The sequence below is a fragment of the Trematomus bernacchii genome, unplaced genomic scaffold (assembly GCF_902827165.1).
Source record: "Trematomus bernacchii unplaced genomic scaffold, fTreBer1.1, whole genome shotgun sequence".
Classification (NCBI taxonomy): Eukaryota; Metazoa; Chordata; class Actinopteri; order Perciformes; family Nototheniidae; genus Trematomus; species Trematomus bernacchii.
The window spans coordinates 2,061,757-2,080,518 of record NW_022987714.1 but is presented as its reverse complement, the minus strand read 5'-3'; the positions used below and the strand labels follow the sequence as shown (position 1 = coordinate 2,080,518).

Here is an 18,762-nt window from a genome sequence, read left to right as displayed (position 1 = left end):
GAGATGTCCTGCCCCTTAGCCTTTAAAGACCATTTACATGCACACAAACCTATACACAACAGAAGAGGGGAAACCCAAAACGCATAGGGCCCCTTGAACTAGTTGAGTGTATGCATTTAGAAATGTTGAACTCGTTGAGTATCTCTCAGTTGTTGCTGTCTGTTTATGTTTGCTGTAGGCTAGTTCAACATATTCCATGCCACTAAAACAAACCTGCACTTTCCCCAGCGCCAGCAGTGTACCTCAACAGTGTGTGTGTGTGTGTGTGTGTGTGTGTGTGTGTGTGTGTGTGTGTGTGTGTGTGTGTGTGTGTGTGTGTGTGTGTGTGTGTGTGTGTGTGTGTGTGTGTGTGTGTGTGTGTGTGTGTGTGTGTGTGTGTGTGTTCATTTCTCAATCATTTACAAGTACTTGTTCTGCCTCAGTACATCTTAGTGTTGGACTTTTGTTTTTCGTACTTTATCAGAAATGTGTTTGCAGCCACAATTGGCGCATGCAGTCCTCTGTGTGCTGTCTTTGGCTCGGCTCCAGATGAACTACATCTGCCCAAAAGTAAAAGAAGACACAGCTGCCTTTGCTCTCTGTATTAGCTCGCTGAGTTATCTTACCCAAACAGAAGGGCACAGCTCCACCTTCCTTTTAACACTGGCTAAGAGACATTATGCTGTATGAAACATGAAAGTCCATTACACCACTCAAGGATGTGCAACATTTGTATTTCCTTTCCTTTTTTTTCTTTTGATAATATGAATGCATTGGTCTATAACTGTTATCTTTTGAATGATTTATATCTTGATCTATGTGAGGTATTAGTCAAGAAAAAAAACACATTACTTAAAGAATTTTATTTGAACATTGAGAAATCAAATCAGTTTGGTGAAATTAATGTAAGATGTCCGATTTAGTCTGCACCTGATAGACCAAGGAGGGGACACTCAAGGTGAAGGAAACAATGACATTTGAATTTCATTTTATGAAATAGATTAAATGGACCAACACTTGAAAATGAAGTCCATGTGTTGGATTTCATTACCTTGAGTGTGGAACAAGGATGGAATCTCAAACACTCCAAGTTTCAACCAATGAATAAAAGGAAATAGTATGCTTAACATCAAACAGTTACTACAATAACTGAAAACAGTGCAACAGAGTGCCCACTTGTCCTACAATGCCTTCCCATTCTGTGGCAACATTTCTGTGTTAGTCATTGCACAGATTTGCATGTTTGGGACCCCTACTGCTGGCCCCTCTCCTCAGCCCGAGCGACTGTCTGCTGTTATCGGCTGCTTCAGAAGTTGCCTTTGTGGCCTGCTGTAATCCCTGACCGCAAATCCCAGAGTCCCCAAACAAAGTAGTGGTGGATGAGGCAACAAATTCACAGCATCAAACAAGACATAGCATATTCTGGTTCCCCACCACTGCTGCTTGTCCTCAATCAGAGCATCTGAGTGGGTTCCTTTTATGTCTCGTCATGGCGCTGCAATGTCTGGTGAAACAGTGTTGGGCTGAAATGATTGAGCTGTAAATTGGCTGCCTATGTGACATCTGTTATATTTCTCTGCTAGTCTTCCTGTATGTGTGTTTGCTCTGCAATGATTTTTTTAAATACAGTATATGTGCATTGCAGCCATGAATACGGATACTTCTGTACAAGCTTCACACAGTATGTACTGTACTTGCTCTAAAAAGCTAAAACAAAAATAAATATAAAACAGGAAACCAAAGACAGAATAGGAGGCTGTGAGTTATTTTTATAGCAAGATTAAGGTAAAATCTGAGGGCAGAAATTAAATAAATAAATAAAATAGTTATTTAATTGTAATTGTTGTAATTGATGTTCACAGCTTTGAAAAATGACATTATGTTGCGACACGAACAGAGTTATCCACAAACCTCACTGTCAACAGCTTCCATTTTTAATACTTTTAAACAATGAAAAAGCATTACATCTGTTGGTCTTCAGGGACTGGTCTGCTTTCTGTCCCCAGAGTCAGAACTAAACATGGAGAAGCAGCGTTCAGTTATTAAGCTCCAAATATCTGGAACAAACTACCAGAAACCTGCAGGTCCACTGCAACTCTTACTAATCCAGGCTGAAGACTTTTCTTTTTGTCGCTGCTTTTAATTGAACTATTCATATCTTAAACTGCACTGTAACTTTTATTCATGTATTTTTTCTTTTAATGTTTCTTTTATTATCTTTGCTTTTTAATGACTGTTTTTAAATGCCATTTTCTTAATGTCTTTCATTTTTGTAAAGCAAATCCACTTTAAATTGCCTTGTGTTGAAAGGTGCTATATAAATAAACATGCCTTGCCTTGCCTTGCCTTGCCTTGCCTTGCCTTGCCTTGCCTTGCCTTGCCTTGCCTTGCCTTGCCAAAAAATATTAAATTGGATTGTTATAAGTTTTAAAATTGCATCTTCTTCCTTCAAATTACAACAATACAGAACGTCTATTATTCATATCAACAGTTTAACTGATGGTCAAAGATCTCTCCTGTTTCACCAAAAAATCAATTCTCATCCCTGGTGTTTTTAAGTTTCCTCCTCTCACTTGTGTCACTTGGACCATCATTCGCTAAACAATTTTGTCCAAAAGCAAATCATGCTTGTATACAAGACGCAATCCAATATTAAAGGTGAGCGCAGAGAAAATGTCCCCGTTCAGCAGATATGTGTGACAAACTCTGCACTTGCATCATTCTGCACAGTGTATCTAACAACAAAGTGAAGTAGCAACAAGAAAAACAGTGTGTGTGTGTGTGTGTGTGTGTGTGTGTGTGTGTGTGTGTGTGTGTGTGTGTGTGTGTGGGTGTGTGTGTGTGTAGGGGGGATTTTAACTGAATCTAAATGGATTCAGCCCAAGTCACCCACACAGGTGTTTTCACTTATTATGGCTGATTAGATAACATCAGATTGAAGTGCAGTGGAACTCCAACTGAGTACATAATAATCAAAACTCAGGAGCAGGACTTTAAGTTTTTCGATGTTTCGATCACAACCAATGAAATTACATTCATATTGTGTGCATTACTGCTACACCTCCTACCAAATCTGAAAGATTGCTTGAATTCTTACAAACCAATTGAATTAAACACTATTGAGCGTACAGATCAGTGGACCCCATCTATTTTGGCTTTTGAACCCTTTATATAATACACTGTACTTCGCCCCCCAGGAAAGAAACCCCCTGGTGTCGATGTTTTATGATCCATGTGGGAGATGGGACTGTAGTCAGGTCTGATATGCTTGAGTTCCCACATCCCAATTTGTCAAAAGCAACTTAGAATTCACACAGTTCCTGTCCATGGGCTGAAGATAGGACACGACCAATCTTTCCTCTCTGTCAGTCCTGGTTTATGGAGAAAAAGATGATTTTGGCAGTAAGATATCTTTTGGTAAACCAGGCACGCCTCAGTGGCCTTGTGTCTGTCAGGACAGTGTGTAGAGACTTCAGAGCAGATTTTAAAATGGCAGCCTGTTTCAAGTTGTGCTTGATGTCTAATCTGCATGGACCGGTTGGCCTGACAGCTGAAACATCATTCATTAAGGGAGGTGATGGGCTCCTGCCTAACAGGTGAAAGCATTCATCGCTGGTTCTGATTTATATTTTCCACAGAGGTCAAACTGACTGATACAGTATGGACCCTAAATTAAAGACAGAATAGATCAAAACGTTTTTCCATTTTGGGATCTATGAGAATACATCAGAAAGTTTAAACAATTAATAAGCACTGTTCAAATGAGTCCTGATAGAAAGCCAGTTGATATTTTATATATTTTTGTATGTGAATGATTGGTAAACCGGGCATTTCTGGAAAACAAAGCCAGCTCTTGGAGGTTAAACATCTCTGAGTTCCTGTAAAAGTCCAACCTGGAGTAGAATATAGAAAAGATCATAATTTTCTTTTAATCCTCACAGCCACAGAAGGTGTCAACAATTATTACATGTATCATAAAGGGAGGCATTAAAGCAGGAAGGGTATTGCTGTGGGTTAAATCAGACACTGAATCCTGAGGGGTTTGGGACTGAAATAAAGAATACAAGCGGAGCATGCACAGAAAAGGTCCCTTGTGGAGGGCTGATGAAAACCTGGAGAAAAAAAGATGATGAGATTATTTTAAAAGAGCTCTCTTAAAATGAGAGCACAATCAAACTGTATATGTAATGTTAATGTTAAAAGAAAACAGAAATACATGTAAAAAATGTGTCAATTACAATATCTACTAAAGTGTTCAAATATAAGTGCTTTATCCATCAATAGTTAAGTGTTTAAAATGCTGGGATGAGTACAAAAAGGATAGATACAAAAATATATTGGAAATGCATGTGTAAATAATGCACCAAGGCCAGAGTGTTGCACAGTTGAGTTATGCACAGAGATGATTGAAAAAAAAAAGGAAATGGCATCTTCAGGCCGAGTCCCACATCTGGTCTGAATTAAACCACGATTTAGATTACAACATGGTTATCAGTGATGGTATGTTACTAAATGAATCACCCAAGTACTGTGCTTCACTACTTTTAATATATGTATATACTTTATTTCCTATCTTTATTGGGCCACAGTAGCTTAGTCTAAAGGATATATTTTTTTTTAAACTATTTTTCCATTTGCACTATTACACTGCTCCTAATACTAGGATGGGTTAAATGCAAGGCTAAATATTACTGTGTGTGCAGAGGACTTCATTAAAATTCTCCATTTCCAATCAAATGCTAATGCTTTGTAAATAATAATACAAAATATAATCATAGTAGAATTATGTATTATGGATAAAGTTAAGACTGAATTGTACCTTTACAGGCCAGTGTAGTAAAAAAGCATTGTTTTTTTTACCTTTGACTATTGTATAAACTCTAATCCACATATTTGTACATGTTTCTTATTATTTCTTTTAACTACATTTTTATTCAGAAACGGAGCAACTGTGATGTCACCTAATGCCTCCAAAGGGGCAATAAAGTTTGTCTGATTCTGATTTCAATAAAATATATTTCAACGATATAAAGTGCATTCTTCTGCAGTGGACCATCTGAATAAAGAATACTTTTTTCCCTTTAAGATTACATTAGTACGTTGACTTAACTCAAATGTTTTTGTTCTTTTTACATTGTAGATGTCCTGCTAAAAGAGTACTTCTCCCTCCTCTGATGGTCATACCACCCATCACCAGCAGAGGGGGCGCTATCCCAAGCCCAGCCATGCTGTCCGGAAGACAGATGTAAATATTTTTGTGACGTTTCATCTCCCGGATCATTCACATCCACCCATTGAGAAGAGCATCACCCCCTCCTGCACAGCTGTGTGTCTTATTCTCTGTCGAGTAACCTCACCGTGCCTTTTGATAGCAGAGCTCTCCTCGTTGTGTCCATCTTTATTTCCTGCAGTTCGTGTGTTTCGTGTGTCTTGTGTAACATGCAGAAGAGAAGGAAGCCAGAGCCCATCCAACTCAACCCAATCCCCGATGGAAACACTATCAATGGCACCGGAGCCACAGAGTGAGTGTCAATATTACATATTCATCCACTGATGTTCAGGTGAAGCAGGAGCATTGATAAGGGATCTCTGATTGATCGTTTATGTCAGGTTCATGTTCAATGTGCTGTAAAGGCTTGAGTCATCTGCACTCACATAAGAGAAAACCTTCTTCACCTTACAGTATGTCCTCCTAGATCTCCTAATATTAATGAAGTGTGTGTGTGTGTGTGTGTGTGTGTGTGTGTGTGTGTGTGTGTGTGTGTGTGTGTGTGTGTGTGTGTGTGTGTGTGTGTGTGTGTGTGTGTGTGTGTCATTTTCATGTTTGATTAATCGGTAGATTCGTTTTTTAATCAATCAATTTAACTTTAAAATGTAAGAGTGTAATAGTAAAAGTGAAAAACTAAACATTTACCTCAAACTCAGGTTGACAGTGTTAAACAGCATTTCCCGTCAGACATATTGTGCAAAACACACAGCATGTATGCTTCATAATGACTTCAATCATTAAGCTACTATAACTTTGTAGTACATGAAGTTGCTGGTTCCCTGTTGATCAAGTAATCATTTCATGCACTATAGTTTACACAAAATATTGAAACCGCTAAACGTTCCAAATATTTCAAACTGTTTTGTAACTCTTGTAAAATAACCACATTGCTTATCAGCAGAGAAAAACTAAACATCATTGTCTGTATTAGGTTTTTTTTAAGAGTGGTTGCAGGTCATAGCAGGAAAAGCAAACCTATAGTTAATAACATTCAATCTGTCTTCAGCGCATTCCATTTAGGTGAGGTTGTTTCAGGCCTCTGCCAGTGTGCATGTTAGCTCAATGGATTGAATTATAGGGACACCTTATGGAACTGAGCCATAATAAGTGAAATATGTATCACCTTTGTGTCTCCCATGGTAAAGGTGTATAATGTGCAGCTCTCATGTCGTCTCTTCGTGGTCGCTCCATCTCCTAAAGCCCACTTCTTTTCACAGTCTTTTGACAGAGATTGACCTGCAAGAGAACACAACAGGGTTTAAAGTTATGGGAAATTAATGGTTTTGCTACAAGACATGGATATCTCTATGGCAAATAAGAACCAATTCCTTTGCGGTTGAATAGGATATGGTAGGTAGTATTTCATTAATGAAGAATCAGCACCACAAATGATGGTCAACTGCTGTATTGGTTTGTGTCTGCCATGGTAAAGGTGTAAAATGTGCAGTCTCAGGTCGTCATTTCATGGTCGCTCTATCTCTCCCACTTTGCGTGCACAATCATTTGACAGAGATTGACCTTTGCAGGGAGGCAGCGTGTTGAATAATATTGCTGTGTGTTGAAGGGGTTTTGTGTAAGACCTGTTCCCACCACTCTTTACCAAAACACAGTAATGGAGATATTAAACAGTTGTGACAACATGCTCTATAGTTCTCATTTCCCCGAGAGAGGAAGCCAGTCAGTCCAGCAACAAGCTGCACGAGTTGATAGGAAAATTACATAACATGTCATCTTGCATGATGGCGGATTTTCTTATGTCCTGTAGAGGAGGAACAGTTAATGGTTTTATCATTAGATCATATATCTGAGGGTGCTAAGATGTATTTATTTTTGAATTCCTTGTCTTTTTCAATAAATTACTTGGACTGAAATCAAATGATGCGTAAGATCTGATTATAATTCTGCATTAATCTTTTAAAAATCTATTTCCACAGTTTGGAACTTTAGTTAAAAGTCATTGGGTAACATCCAGCAGACCTTTTCAATGAATTTGTTTAGTATTTTCTATATCGATGAATTGATAATTTGGCCTTTGAAATGTCAGAAGAGAGAGAAAACTGTCAATTGATAAAGCAAGGTGATGTCTTAAAATGTTGTGGGCGTTTTTAAAACGACAAAGATATGCATTTTATTAAGACAAAGAAAAGCATTCTCACATTTAGGAAGAAGTGGGAACCATCACAAGGGAGAGATGTGCCTTGGCTTTGTTGCTGATGACATAATGTTTGGCTGGAGCTCAGCTGTGACTGAGGAGCATGGCTACTTTCAAAACGTTCAAACAGGACACATTTCTCTACCAAGATGGAGGGTGCCTTAAGGGACCAAAAGATGTAAGGGTAATCTGTGAGCTGGTAAACTAAGTTTTTATAAATTGAGGATTGATTTGATTTAATAAATCATCATTATAGTCCTGCAACAATTTACATAGACATAGTGTGTAGGACCCTGTTTTCTTAAGTACGCTACAAACCCCCCCAAAAAGCATAGAATAGTATTAGAGACTCTTGCTTAGTAGTTTGTCCCTACAGGTGTTTTTTATTTCGGCTGGTTTCGCCTCTTCTCAATTAACACCTGTCATGTTAATTTGTTATAAAGCCCAGATTTAACTTATGACATTATGAACTCTACTCTGTTTAAGAGTGTGATTATATAAGACACAAGACCCTTAAGCAGTTAGTAAGAAATTCCACCATCATTATTAATGTTTTGCAGTTTAACACAGATTCAACTGTTTTATGAGATTATTTACGCTTGCAATTCAAAACTATCTTGTAATAATATATCATTCAGCTAAAAATAATGAAAGCCTACCAGTTGTTTTGAATAGCGAGATGAGAAACGGCTGATGTTTCAGAACACACAAATACATCAGCCTGTTATTTTGGGTGATTTGGACAAGCACACAGGAGTATCTGATGCTCATACTAGCAGCACAGGTGCTTCATATAGTAGGCAGATGAGCTAGATGCAATCGATGAGCCTCTAATGAACCCAGACCATTACACTCTGGTGGAAAGGAGTTGCCATTATAGCCCGCAAAATGCTTTCTCAGCGTGAAATGGCTGGCAGCCATGGGAGAAGTGTACTGAGTGCCCTGCATAATGCCAGCCAACATTATCAGAGCAGATCTGAGAACAAATACAAAACAACCTGTTCTTGGAAATGTTGGAAAAGATCGTACTATCACAAAAACCCACACTTACAGAATATGCCTGTTATTTGAAAGGATCTTTTCTTTAGCTTTATTTTTCAGAAAAGTGTTGCTGTTAATTCATTAAAATCAGTGAGTGGTGTTTAGAGAACTTTATAACCTGTATTCATGTTGACATACAGTTTTCATGTGAATGTGTAAAAAAGAAAATGAATGATTAACCAACAGAGCAGTTGACCGTAGTTTGTGGTGCCGATTCCTCTTTGATTAGATACTTGCATATCCTGCTTAACCTCAAAGGATTTGGTTCTTATTTGCTATTGAGATATGCACGCCTTGTTGCAAAACAATACATTTGCCTTCAATTTAAAAACTGTTGTGTTCTCTTGCAGACCTTTTTTGGGGGGAAATGCAATAACGCCTTTCTTGTGATACATTATCAAACTATTCTATTCATGTGCACTTTGCCTGAATTTAATGTATTAAATGAAGCAAAGATGCCATGATGATCTTCCCCCCTTGGACCCTTTGTACTCCGCTGCAGTCCATGTTATCTAACTAATAATTACATATAATTGTGTACTTTAAAGTAGGCAAATACATTTGCAGTTCAAGTCCAAAGGCAAAATAGGCTTCTTCTCTCTTGAGCTTTGTGGCAAGCTGTAGGAATAATTAGTCTTTTGCCTTCCAGTTGATGTCCTTGGACATTGTGTGGATGGAGCATAAAAGGCCAGCATCGTGCTCAATCTCTCCCGTAGTGGGGGGGGGGGGGGGCTGCAGTGTGGAGCTACTGACGTCCCTCACAGTATTGTGTGGAGTGTGTTTCAGCCTCCTCCACCTCCAGCTCTTGTCGACAAAACACCCACGCTTCCCACAACCACCTCAAACTCAGCACCTCGTCTCCATGGATATGCAGGCCTACTGTCAAAAATAAAACCACTTAAGCCTCTCACTGCTGTGTGGTGGAGAGCAGCCGAGAGAAGAGCGCACTACCATGCTCTAGCTGCTTGTGGAAATGCATAATTAACACTGAGCCCACTGATATTATTGTCCTCAGATATGCATGCAAAAATAAAAGACCAGTACTTTAAGTAAAGTTACATATTTTTGTTGAGAGATAAAGATGTAGGAGCATTGCAGGCATATTTAATGTCCTTATTAGTGAATCTTAACATATACCCAAAATGCTGATTGGACGTCTATACTTTTTTGAAATAACATGACTTATTGTTTGTCCTTATTTTACACTTACTGATAGAAGCCCAAATGGATTTTTAACAAACATTATACAGCGCAGTGGGCGGGAAGAAGAGGTCAAAGAGCAGCATGCCGTAAGATCTCGCTCCATAAGATATTTCTCAAGAAAATGCATCGCCATGACAACAGCGACAAGGAGAGCGGCATCAGCGCTGACAAACTCAGAGCTTCCTCACTCTGAAACACACCCTGCAACACTTTCTGTCTTTCTTCTGGCTCTTTGGTTGGTTGATGTTGATCCCAGAGGAACGAGCGGCAGTCACACTCCGTGCTCTGTCTTTCCTCCAAGGTTTAAATATCATATTAAATACAGATGAAATGAACATCTGCAAAAAGATCCCTCAGAATGAATTCAATAGCCTTTTTATCCGAGTAGGAATACATTAATAATATATAACTCCTCTTTCTCGCTGTCTTTCTCTATCTGCCCTCTAAGAACAAACTTGGAGGCCCTGCAGAAGAAACTAGAGGAGCTCGAGTTGGACGAGCAGCAGCGAAAACGTCTGGAGGCTTTTCTGACACAGAAGCAGAAGGTGGGCGAGCTGAAGGACGATGACTTTGAGAAGATCTGTGAGCTCGGTGCTGGCAACGGGGGCGTCGTCTTCAAGGTCTCCCACCGACCCTCAGGTCTGATCATGGCGAGGAAGGTAAGCTGAAAGATGCTGATAGAGAAGGGCTTTGGTGGAGATACTAAAAGCACTGTAACTAGAGGAGATGTGTACATTGGAGTTACATTCATAACGTACATGGGTATTTTCTTCAGTATAGCAGACATGTATTGGTTTTTACAGCCACCACCAATGTTTTTAACGTGTGCAGTTCAATTTGTTTCCCATTTTCCAGTATTTGTTTAACAGACTGACTGTCACAACATCCAAGAGTACTGTATCATATATGCAAAAAGACTGGTGGACAATGAAAAAGTGCATTTATTCAAGTACTGTACATACTGTAAGCACAATGTTTAAGTACCTGTTCTTCACTTATTATTTGCATTTCCTGATATATACATTATAGTACTTCACTACAATTGAGACACATTTTGTTCTATTTATTTGAATGCTTTAGTTAAGAAGATTCAGATTGGGATTAATAGTTGAATTAAGTATCAACAAATAAGTTATTATTTGCTATGTGAGGTTAGGATGAAACTTGGATAAACTTGAAAGATAAAATGGAAATTCACAAGCTACGCTGCAGTATTTAGTATTACAAATGAAGCTCCTTCTTTCACAAGCTGCAACATTAAAACACATACTATTGCACCAATAAATATAGTATAATATTAATAAATAATAATAATTAAATAATAATATAAAGATCTTTCTTAAAAGGGCCGAATCATTAGAATCAGTTCTTTTTTACATACAATAAAGAGTGCCAACCATAACGCTGTGTTCAAATTTCAACATATTCCTTATGATCATGCCATGTATTTTATAATGTTTGTGTACATGTGCACACAGAAGTCCAAAAGGAGGATTGAATCTGGCTTTTTTTCTTGTTCTTTGTGATGTAAGAGCATACATGAAACCTGCTTCCTGCTGTGTTGCAGCTGATCCACCTGGAGATCAAGCCAGCCATCAGGAACCAGATCATAAGAGAGCTGCAGGTGCTTCACGAGTGTAACTCCCCCTACATTGTGGGATTCTACGGAGCTTTCTACAGCGACGGAGAAATCAGCATCTGCATGGAGCATATGGTACTTATCTTTAATAACTTCTGGCTGACAGTGTGTTTAAACAGCGTTCACTTTGAGTGCTGCTTTACAGACTGTGCTGTGAGTGTCTGGCATGCGTTTCCCTGCATGTACAACCTCATTAGTATTGAAGGATTTTGTTTAATTGGGTTGCAATGCATAAAGGATATTTGAATTTCAAAGAGTTCTTTCAGTAAATACTGTTTATATTTTAATCCTCTGCTGGCTGTAGGACGGTGGATCCCTGGACCAGTCGCTGAAGAAGGCAGGCAAGATCCCGGAGCAAATCCTCGGCAAAGTCAGCATCGCTGTGGGTAGCTCCAACACCTCCTTCCAGTTTCATGCTCTGGGAGTCACACTAGAGCTACATTTGTTCTCTTTTTGATGCAAATGTGCTAGTACATTATGTCTATTGCACGACTAAATAATGTAAATCTCTTACTGCACTGATATGCAATATGTGTCTTTCCAGGTCATTAAGGGGCTTGCCTACCTGAGGGAGAAACACAAGATCATGCACAGAGGTAAATTACTATTTCATTTACTAAAAGATGCTATACATTTATGAATGAATACTAAGCTTATGTGTGCTGTTAATAAGCTCACATGATGCGGAGCATTGTTCTCGACCTCACAGTAATTCCCTGTTTTGAATGCAGAGAGTAGATCTGTGTTGTACATATAAATAATGAAAGGAAATGTTATAACAAGCACACGGTACACAGCATGCACTGAGGCTTTGCAGCAGTTCCTCTGTGGAACTGTCTGTTCCCTCTTGAACACTTGCCCACCATGTTTGCCCAAATATTTTGCTGTCTCTCTTTCAGATGTCAAGCCTTCTAACATCCTTGTGAATTCCCGCGGTGAGATCAAGCTGTGCGACTTTGGAGTGAGCGGACAGCTCATCGACTCCATGGCCAACTCCTTTGTGGGCACCCGCTCTTACATGTCTGTGAGTTATAAAGGACACACTCCTCCTTTCCTGCTGCTCTCATTCACACATTAGCATTTACAATTCCTTTTCCAGAGTGTCACAGATTTATCTCTAAGGCAACAAGGCACTCACAAATTAACTGGGACTGTCTATACATTTATATCAAGTATGAAAATATCCTTTAAGCATCAGCTATGTTAAGGTAGGCTATGCTTACAGCACTGGAACATGGGACAATAAAAAAAAAAACACTTAGATTTGTCATTACATACATGTCACTGTATGTAATGAATTTCAGCGGTGTTGCATGTTAATCTTTATTATGCAAATCACTAACTGATTTTTGCATTTGTGCTGTGCAGCCGGAGCGTTTACAAGGCACCCATTACTCAGTTCAGTCGGACATCTGGAGTATGGGTCTGTCCCTGGTTGAAATGGCCATTGGACGCTTCCCTATCCCTCCACCTGATGCTAGGGAGCTTGAACAGATTTTTGGCTTCCCAGTGGAAGGAGAGGCAGCCTGCGGCGAGTCCTCCCCAAAGCCACAGCCCCCCGGGCGGCCAGGCAGCAGTAAGTCTGACATTATGCTGGGGTTTTAAAAAGGTTTTAAATTACAGCATGTTTACCACAATAAAACTGACAGCGTCGTGATGAAATAGTGACCTTGAGTGATGAGGACAGTGAAGCATGAAAGAAACTGACATCTTTTGTTTTTACCACCAGCATACAGTTCCGACAGACCACCGATGGCTATATTTGAGCTTCTTGATTACATAGTAAATGAGGTGAGTGGGCTCATTTCTATTTTATTTCTATTCTTGTTTATTTCTATTTTTATTGTAAAATGCCTTGTCTTTTATGCTGCTGCAACAAAAACAATTTCCCAAATTGGGATCAATAAAGTACCATCTTATCTTATCATGTGATCGCATCCCCACACGGACATCTGTCAACTGCTGTATTAATACAATTGCCATCTACTTACCATTTGAGCATTAAATATGCAGTGCTGACCGGACCTTTTAACATTTCAGCCTCCACCCAAGCTGCCCGGGATATTCAGCTCTGAATTTCAAGACTTCGTGAACAAATGGTATGTTGGGAAATATTTACTGGCATCATACACCAATCCGATATAAACATCTGCCCAGACTTTCTGCCATCCAGTGGTGTTAAACTACATTACACTCTAAGATGAGTCTCTTTTACAGTTTGGTGAAGAATCCTGCAGAGAGAGCGGACCTTAAGCAGTTAACGGTAATAGTCTTTACCAGTTTTATTATTCCCTAAATATTTCTCTATAGCAATCTAACACTTTCATCCTTAGGTGCATTCTTTTATCAAGCAGTCTGAGGCAGAGCAGGTGGACTTTGCAGGCTGGCTGTGCAGTACCATTGGACTCAACCAGCCTTTGACACCCACCCACAGTACAGCAATGTGAGGCCTGATGCGTCTTCAGCATATCCCAAGATCCTCTGATGAATGGATTTTTATCATGAGTAAAATGTATCAGTTTATACAAAGTACTAAATGGGTTAAAAGTTGTGCCATTAATAGTTGTATATTTAGTGTACAACCTACATGCCAAGTGAAATTAATATGTATTCAAATAAGGCTACATTGCGGGCCTGCCTGAAAGCCATCTTTTTCTAATGATCAAATTATTTAATCATGACAAATGCTGCTCAACCTGTGTGCTTGATTTACCTCTGCCTTGTGTCCTTACAGCGCCAACAGATTATAGTCTTTGTTAGCTTTTGTGAAATAAATAGTCTTGTGAATCAACATTTTAAATGACATGTCTGACTCGTTCATTTGAAATCAAATATTTATTCATTCATTTTGTATATGACTGGTTTGGCAGTTCTTCTGTGCTTTCCAGGAATCTTCTTGGGCTTCAGTATCTTGGTTTTGATCTATGGAGAGAACAAATACGTTTTTAAACTTGCATACATTTAAGGCTAAAGCGTTTGCTTCCATTGGCTAGCAATACACTTTTTGTCGCTCAGGACTTCCATATAATCAGGGTTCAGAAACACGGACCGGAAGTAGGAAACTCATCACAGTTGACAAGCTATAAATATATTTTAGAACCTAGTTAGCGGTGCTTACGTTTGTGTAGGAAGTGCCTTCTGGATCTCCTCACTTTTTAGATTCCTGGTGTTAAGGTTTAGCATTATCCTCCAGTTCTTTAGGGATTCTCCTTCAGCACTCTGCAGTTGAGGTTGTTCCTGTGATGAAAACAGAACCCAATCTTAGTATGAACTTCTGCTAAAGAAAAATGTCGTTAAAGGCTTTTGTCGCTCAGGACTTCCATATAATCAGGGTTCAGAAACACGGACCGGAAGTAGGAAACTCATCATAGTTCACAGGCTGAAATAAGTGAAAATAACTTAAGGTGCTTACGTAGGTGTAGGAAGTGAATTTCTCCAAATCTCAGAACCGTGTTGATGATCGTGTGCATGGGCAGGCTGAAATAAACAACTGCCAGGCACGATTGTTCAGTTTGGTCAATATCATCAAGTTCTTCAAAGGATTCTTCTTCAGCACTTGACATTGTTCCTGTGATGAAAACAGAACCCAGTTTTAAAAAGGAACTTCTGCTAAACAGACATTTTATTTAAGGCTTTTGTTACTCAGGACTTCCATATAATCAGGGTTCAGAAACACGGACCGGAAGTAGGAAACTCATCATAGTTCACAGGCTGAAATAAATGAAAACAACTTAAGGTGCTTACGTAGGTGTACGAAGTGCTTGTCCAAATCTCAGATTCCAGCTCAGACCCGTGTATGGGCAGGCTGAAATAAACAGCTGCCTGGTCTAAGGGTTCAGTTTGAGCATTATAATCAAGTTCTTTAGGGATTCTTCTTCAGCACTCTGCAGCTGTTCCTGTAATGAAAACACAACCAATCTTAGTACGAACTTCTGCTAAACTACACTTTTGTTATAAATACTTTTTGTCGCTCAGGACTTCCATATAATCAGGGTTCAGAAACACGGACCGGAAGTAGGAAACTCATCACAGTTGACAAGCTATAAATATATGTTAGAACTTAGTTAGCAGTGCTTACGTTTGTGTAGGAAGTGCCTTCTGGATCTCCTCACTTTTCAGATTCCTGGTGTAAAGGTTTAGCATTATCCTCAAGTTCTTTAGGGACTCTTCTTCAGCACTCTGCAGTTGATGTTCCTGTGATGAAAACAGAACCCAGTCTTAGTATGAACTTCTGCTTAACTACAATTTTGTTGAGGCCTTTTGTTGCTCAGGACTTCCATATAATCAGGGTTCAGAAACACGGACCGGAAGTAGGAAACTCATCATAGCTCACAGGCTGAAATAAATGAAAATAATTTGACATGCTTACCTAGGTGTACATAGTGCTTGTCCAAATCTCAGATTCGTGTGCATGGGCAGGCTGAAATAAACAGCTGCCTGGTACGATTGTTCAGTTTGAGCATTATCCTCAAGTTCTTCAGAGGACTCTTCTTCAGCACTCAGCAGTTGACGTTGTTCCTGTAATGAAAACACAACCCAGTCTTAGTATGAACTTCTGCTTAACTACACTTTTGTTAAAGCCTTTTGTTGCTCAGGACTTCCATATAATCAGGGTTCAGAAACACGGACCGGAAGTAGGAAACTCATCATAGTTCACAGGCTGAAATAAGTGAAAATAATTTGAGATGCTTACCTAGGTGTACGAAGTGCTTGTCCAAATCTCAGATTCGTGTTGATGATCGTGTGCATGGGCAGGCTGAAATAAACAGCTGCCAGGCACGATTGTTCAATATCCTCAAGTTCTTCAGAGGACTCTTCTTCAGCACTCTGCAGTTGATACATTTCCTGTAATGAAAACAGAACCCAGTCTTAGTATGAACTTCTGCTTAACTACACATTTTGTTCAAGGTTTTTGTCGCTCAGGACTTCCATATAATCAGGGTTCAGAAACACGGACCGGAAGTAGGAAACTCATCATAGTCAACAGGCTGAAATAAGTGAAAATCATTTTAGATGCTTACCTAGGTGTACATAGTGCTTGTCCAAATCTCAGATTCGTGTTGATGATCGTGTGCATGGGCAGGCTGAAATAAACATCTGCCTGGCACGATTGTTCAGTTTGAGCAATAACCTCAAGTTCTTCAGAGGACTCTTCTTCAGCACTCGGCAGTTGACGTTGTTCCTGTGATGAAAACACAACCCAGTCTTAAAAAAGGAACTTCTGCTAAACAGACATTTTGTTAAAGCCTTTTGTTGCTCAGGACTTCCATATAATCAGGGTTCAGAAACACGGACCGGAAGTAGGAAACTCATCATAGTTCACAGGCTGAAATAAGTGAAAATAATTTGAGATGCTTACCTAGGTGTACATAGTGCTTGTCCAAATCTCAGATTCGTGTTGATGATCGTGCGCATGGGCAGGCTGAAATAAACAGCAGGCTGAAATAAACAGCTGCCTGGCACGATTGTTCAGTTTGAGCAATAACCTCAAGTTCTTCAGAGGATTCTTCTTCAGCACTCTGCAGTTGATGTTGTTCCTGTAATGAAAACACAACCAACTCTTAGTACGAACTTCTGCTAAACTACAATTCTGTTAAATACGTTGTGTTGCTCAGGACTTCCATATAATCAGGGTTCAGAAACACGGACCGGAAGTAGGAAACTCATCATAGCTCATAAGTTGAAATAAATATAAAGAACTTTAGGCGCTTACCTAGGTGTACAAAGTGCTTTCTGGATCTCCTCACTCTTCAGAACCACCAGTTGGACCTCGGGATTTCCTCAATGCGGTGTCCTAAAAGACAAGATAATCAGTCAACAAAAGCTATCCACAAAAACTTCAGGTGGCTTTGACTGTAGTGTTGCTCTCGCTTGCTCAGAAACTCATACTCGTCAATGCCTTATGACAGCTTAACGACAGCAGGCCACTGTCACTGTTCACAGGCTCAGACGCAAATTACACCATCATGGCAAGATAAATTGTAAGCTGTATATCAATCAAAATGTCTAAACCCATTTTTAGACCACGGACCAATACTTTTTGTCGCTCAGGACTTCCATATAAATCAGGGTTCAGAAACACGGACCGGAAGTAGGAAACTCATCACAGTTGACAAGCTATAAATATGTTAGAACTTAGTTAGCTGTGCTTACGTTTGTGTAGGAAGTGCCTTCTGGATCTCCTCACTTTTCAGATTCCTGGTGTAAAGGTTTAGCATTATCCTCAAGTTCTTTAGGGATTCTTCTTCAGCACTCTGCAGTTCCTGTGATGAAAACAGAACCCAGTCTTAATATGAACTTCTGCTTAACCCCAATTTTGTTGAGGCCTTTTGTTGCTCAGGACTTCCATATAATCAGGGTTCAGAAACACGGACCGGAAGTAGGAAACTCATCATAGTTCACAGGCTGAAATAAGTGAAAATAATTTGAGATGCTTACCTAGGTGTACATAGTGCTTGTCCAAATCTCAGATTCGTGTTGATGATCGTGTGCATGGGCAGGCTGAAATAAACAGCTGCCTGGCACGATTGTTCAGTTTGAGCAATATCCTCAAGTTCTTCAGAGGACTCTTCTTCAGCACTCAGCAGTTGATGTTGTTCCTGTAATGAAAACACAACCAACTCTTAGTACGAACTTCTGCTAAACTACAATTCTGTTAAATACGTTGTGTTGCTCAGGACTTCCATATAATCAGGGTTCAGAAACACGGACCGGAAGTAGGAAACTCATCATAGCTCATAAGTTGAAATAAATATTAAGAACTTTAGGCGCTTACCTAGGTGTACGAAGTGCTTTCTGGATCTCCTCACTCTTCAGAACCACCAGTTGGACCTCGGGATTTCCTCAATGCGGTGTCCTAAAAGACAAGATAATCAGTCAACAAAAGCTATCCACAAAAACTTCAGGTGGCTTTGACTGTAGTGTTGCTCTCGCTTGCTCAGAAACTCATACTCGTCAATGCCTTATGACAGCTTAACGACAGCAGGCCACTGTCACTGTTCACAGGCTCAGACGCAAATTACACCATCATGGCAAGATAAATTGTAAGCTGTATATCAATCAAAATGTCTAAACCCATTTTTAGACCACGGACCAATACTTTGTGTCGCTCAGGACTTCCATATAAATCAGGGTTCAGAAACACGGACCGGAAGTAGGAAACTCATCATAGCTCATAAGTTGAAATAAATATAAAGAACTTTAGGCGCTTACCTAGGTGTACGAAGTGCTTTCTGGATCTCCTCACTCTTCAGAACCACCAGTTGGACCTCAGGATTTCCTCAATGCGTTGTCCTAAAAGACAAGATACTCAGTCAACAAAAGCTATCCACAAAAACTTTGGATGGCTTTGACTTTGTTGTTCTAGCTTGCTCAGAAACTCATACTCGTCAATGCCTTATGACAGCTTAACGACAGCAGGCCACTGTCACTGTTCACAGGCTCAGACGCAAATTACACCATCATGGCAAGATAAATTGT

General features: G+C 39.6%; 1 protein-coding gene, 1 long non-coding RNA gene, 5 other non-coding genes and 11 pseudogenes across 7 annotated transcripts; 1 reads left to right on the top strand and 17 right to left on the bottom strand.

Moving 5' to 3' along the window:
* The first annotated feature begins 5,269 nt into the window (after nt 1-5,269).
* Nucleotides 5,270-14,083, top strand: map2k1 (mitogen-activated protein kinase kinase 1). Its single transcript, XM_034141460.1, has 11 exons — nt 5,270-5,501; nt 10,093-10,303; nt 11,212-11,358; nt 11,588-11,665; nt 11,828-11,879; nt 12,183-12,307; nt 12,652-12,859; nt 13,013-13,074; nt 13,324-13,382; nt 13,501-13,546; nt 13,617-14,083. Exons 1-11 carry the CDS (start codon nt 5,419-5,421, stop codon nt 13,728-13,730), a joined length of 1,185 nt encoding a protein of 394 aa, XP_033997351.1. The 5' UTR covers nt 5,270-5,418; the 3' UTR covers nt 13,731-14,083.
* A 16-nt stretch (nt 14,084-14,099) lies between these two features.
* LOC117491465 lies at nt 14,100-18,732 on the bottom strand. The gene is made up of 14 exons (XR_004556776.1): nt 18,496-18,732; nt 18,059-18,139; nt 17,722-17,882; nt 17,437-17,546; nt 16,997-17,077; nt 16,643-16,820; nt 16,305-16,465; nt 15,977-16,128; nt 15,653-15,801; nt 15,362-15,477; nt 15,028-15,179; nt 14,696-14,851; nt 14,402-14,520; nt 14,100-14,205 (listed from the first exon to the last, which is right to left on the bottom strand). It is a non-coding gene; the product is annotated as an uncharacterized LOC117491465 (long non-coding RNA).
* On the bottom strand, nt 14,291-14,358 carry LOC117491995 (annotated as a pseudogene).
* LOC117491993 lies at nt 14,590-14,657 on the bottom strand (annotated as a pseudogene).
* Nucleotides 14,922-14,989, bottom strand: LOC117492006 (annotated as a pseudogene).
* LOC117491994 lies at nt 15,251-15,318 on the bottom strand (annotated as a pseudogene).
* Nucleotides 15,547-15,614, bottom strand: LOC117491986 (annotated as a pseudogene).
* On the bottom strand, nt 15,871-15,938 carry LOC117491992 (annotated as a pseudogene).
* LOC117492005 lies at nt 16,199-16,266 on the bottom strand (annotated as a pseudogene).
* Nucleotides 16,537-16,604, bottom strand: LOC117491991 (annotated as a pseudogene).
* On the bottom strand, nt 16,891-16,958 carry LOC117491985 (annotated as a pseudogene).
* LOC117492003 lies at nt 17,156-17,255 on the bottom strand. The gene has a single exon (XR_004556816.1). It is a non-coding gene; the product is annotated as a small nucleolar RNA SNORD16 (small nucleolar RNA).
* On the bottom strand, nt 17,327-17,395 carry LOC117491988. The gene has a single exon (XR_004556809.1). It is a non-coding gene; the product is annotated as a small nucleolar RNA SNORD18 (small nucleolar RNA).
* LOC117491989 lies at nt 17,616-17,683 on the bottom strand (annotated as a pseudogene).
* LOC117492007 lies at nt 17,953-18,020 on the bottom strand (annotated as a pseudogene).
* LOC117492001 lies at nt 18,218-18,317 on the bottom strand. The gene has a single exon (XR_004556815.1). It is a non-coding gene; the product is annotated as a small nucleolar RNA SNORD16 (small nucleolar RNA).
* LOC117491997 lies at nt 18,389-18,457 on the bottom strand. The gene has a single exon (XR_004556811.1). It is a non-coding gene; the product is annotated as a small nucleolar RNA SNORD18 (small nucleolar RNA).
* On the bottom strand, nt 18,652-18,751 carry LOC117492000. Its single transcript, XR_004556814.1, has one exon. It is a non-coding gene; the product is annotated as a small nucleolar RNA SNORD16 (small nucleolar RNA).
* Nucleotides 18,752-18,762: the final 11 nt, after the last annotated feature.

Coding starts and splice junctions, on each gene's coding strand:
- map2k1 (XM_034141460.1), top strand. CDS start 5,419: ATGCAGAAGAGAAGGAAGCCAGAGCCCATCCAACTCAACCCAATCCCC. Junction 5,502..10,092: donor AATGGCACCGGAGCCACAGA/GTGAGTGTCAAT, acceptor CTGCCCTCTAAG/AACAAACTTGGAGGCCCTGC. Junction 12,860..13,012: donor CCCCGGGCGGCCAGGCAGCA/GTAAGTCTGACA, acceptor TTTTACCACCAG/CATACAGTTCCGACAGACCA.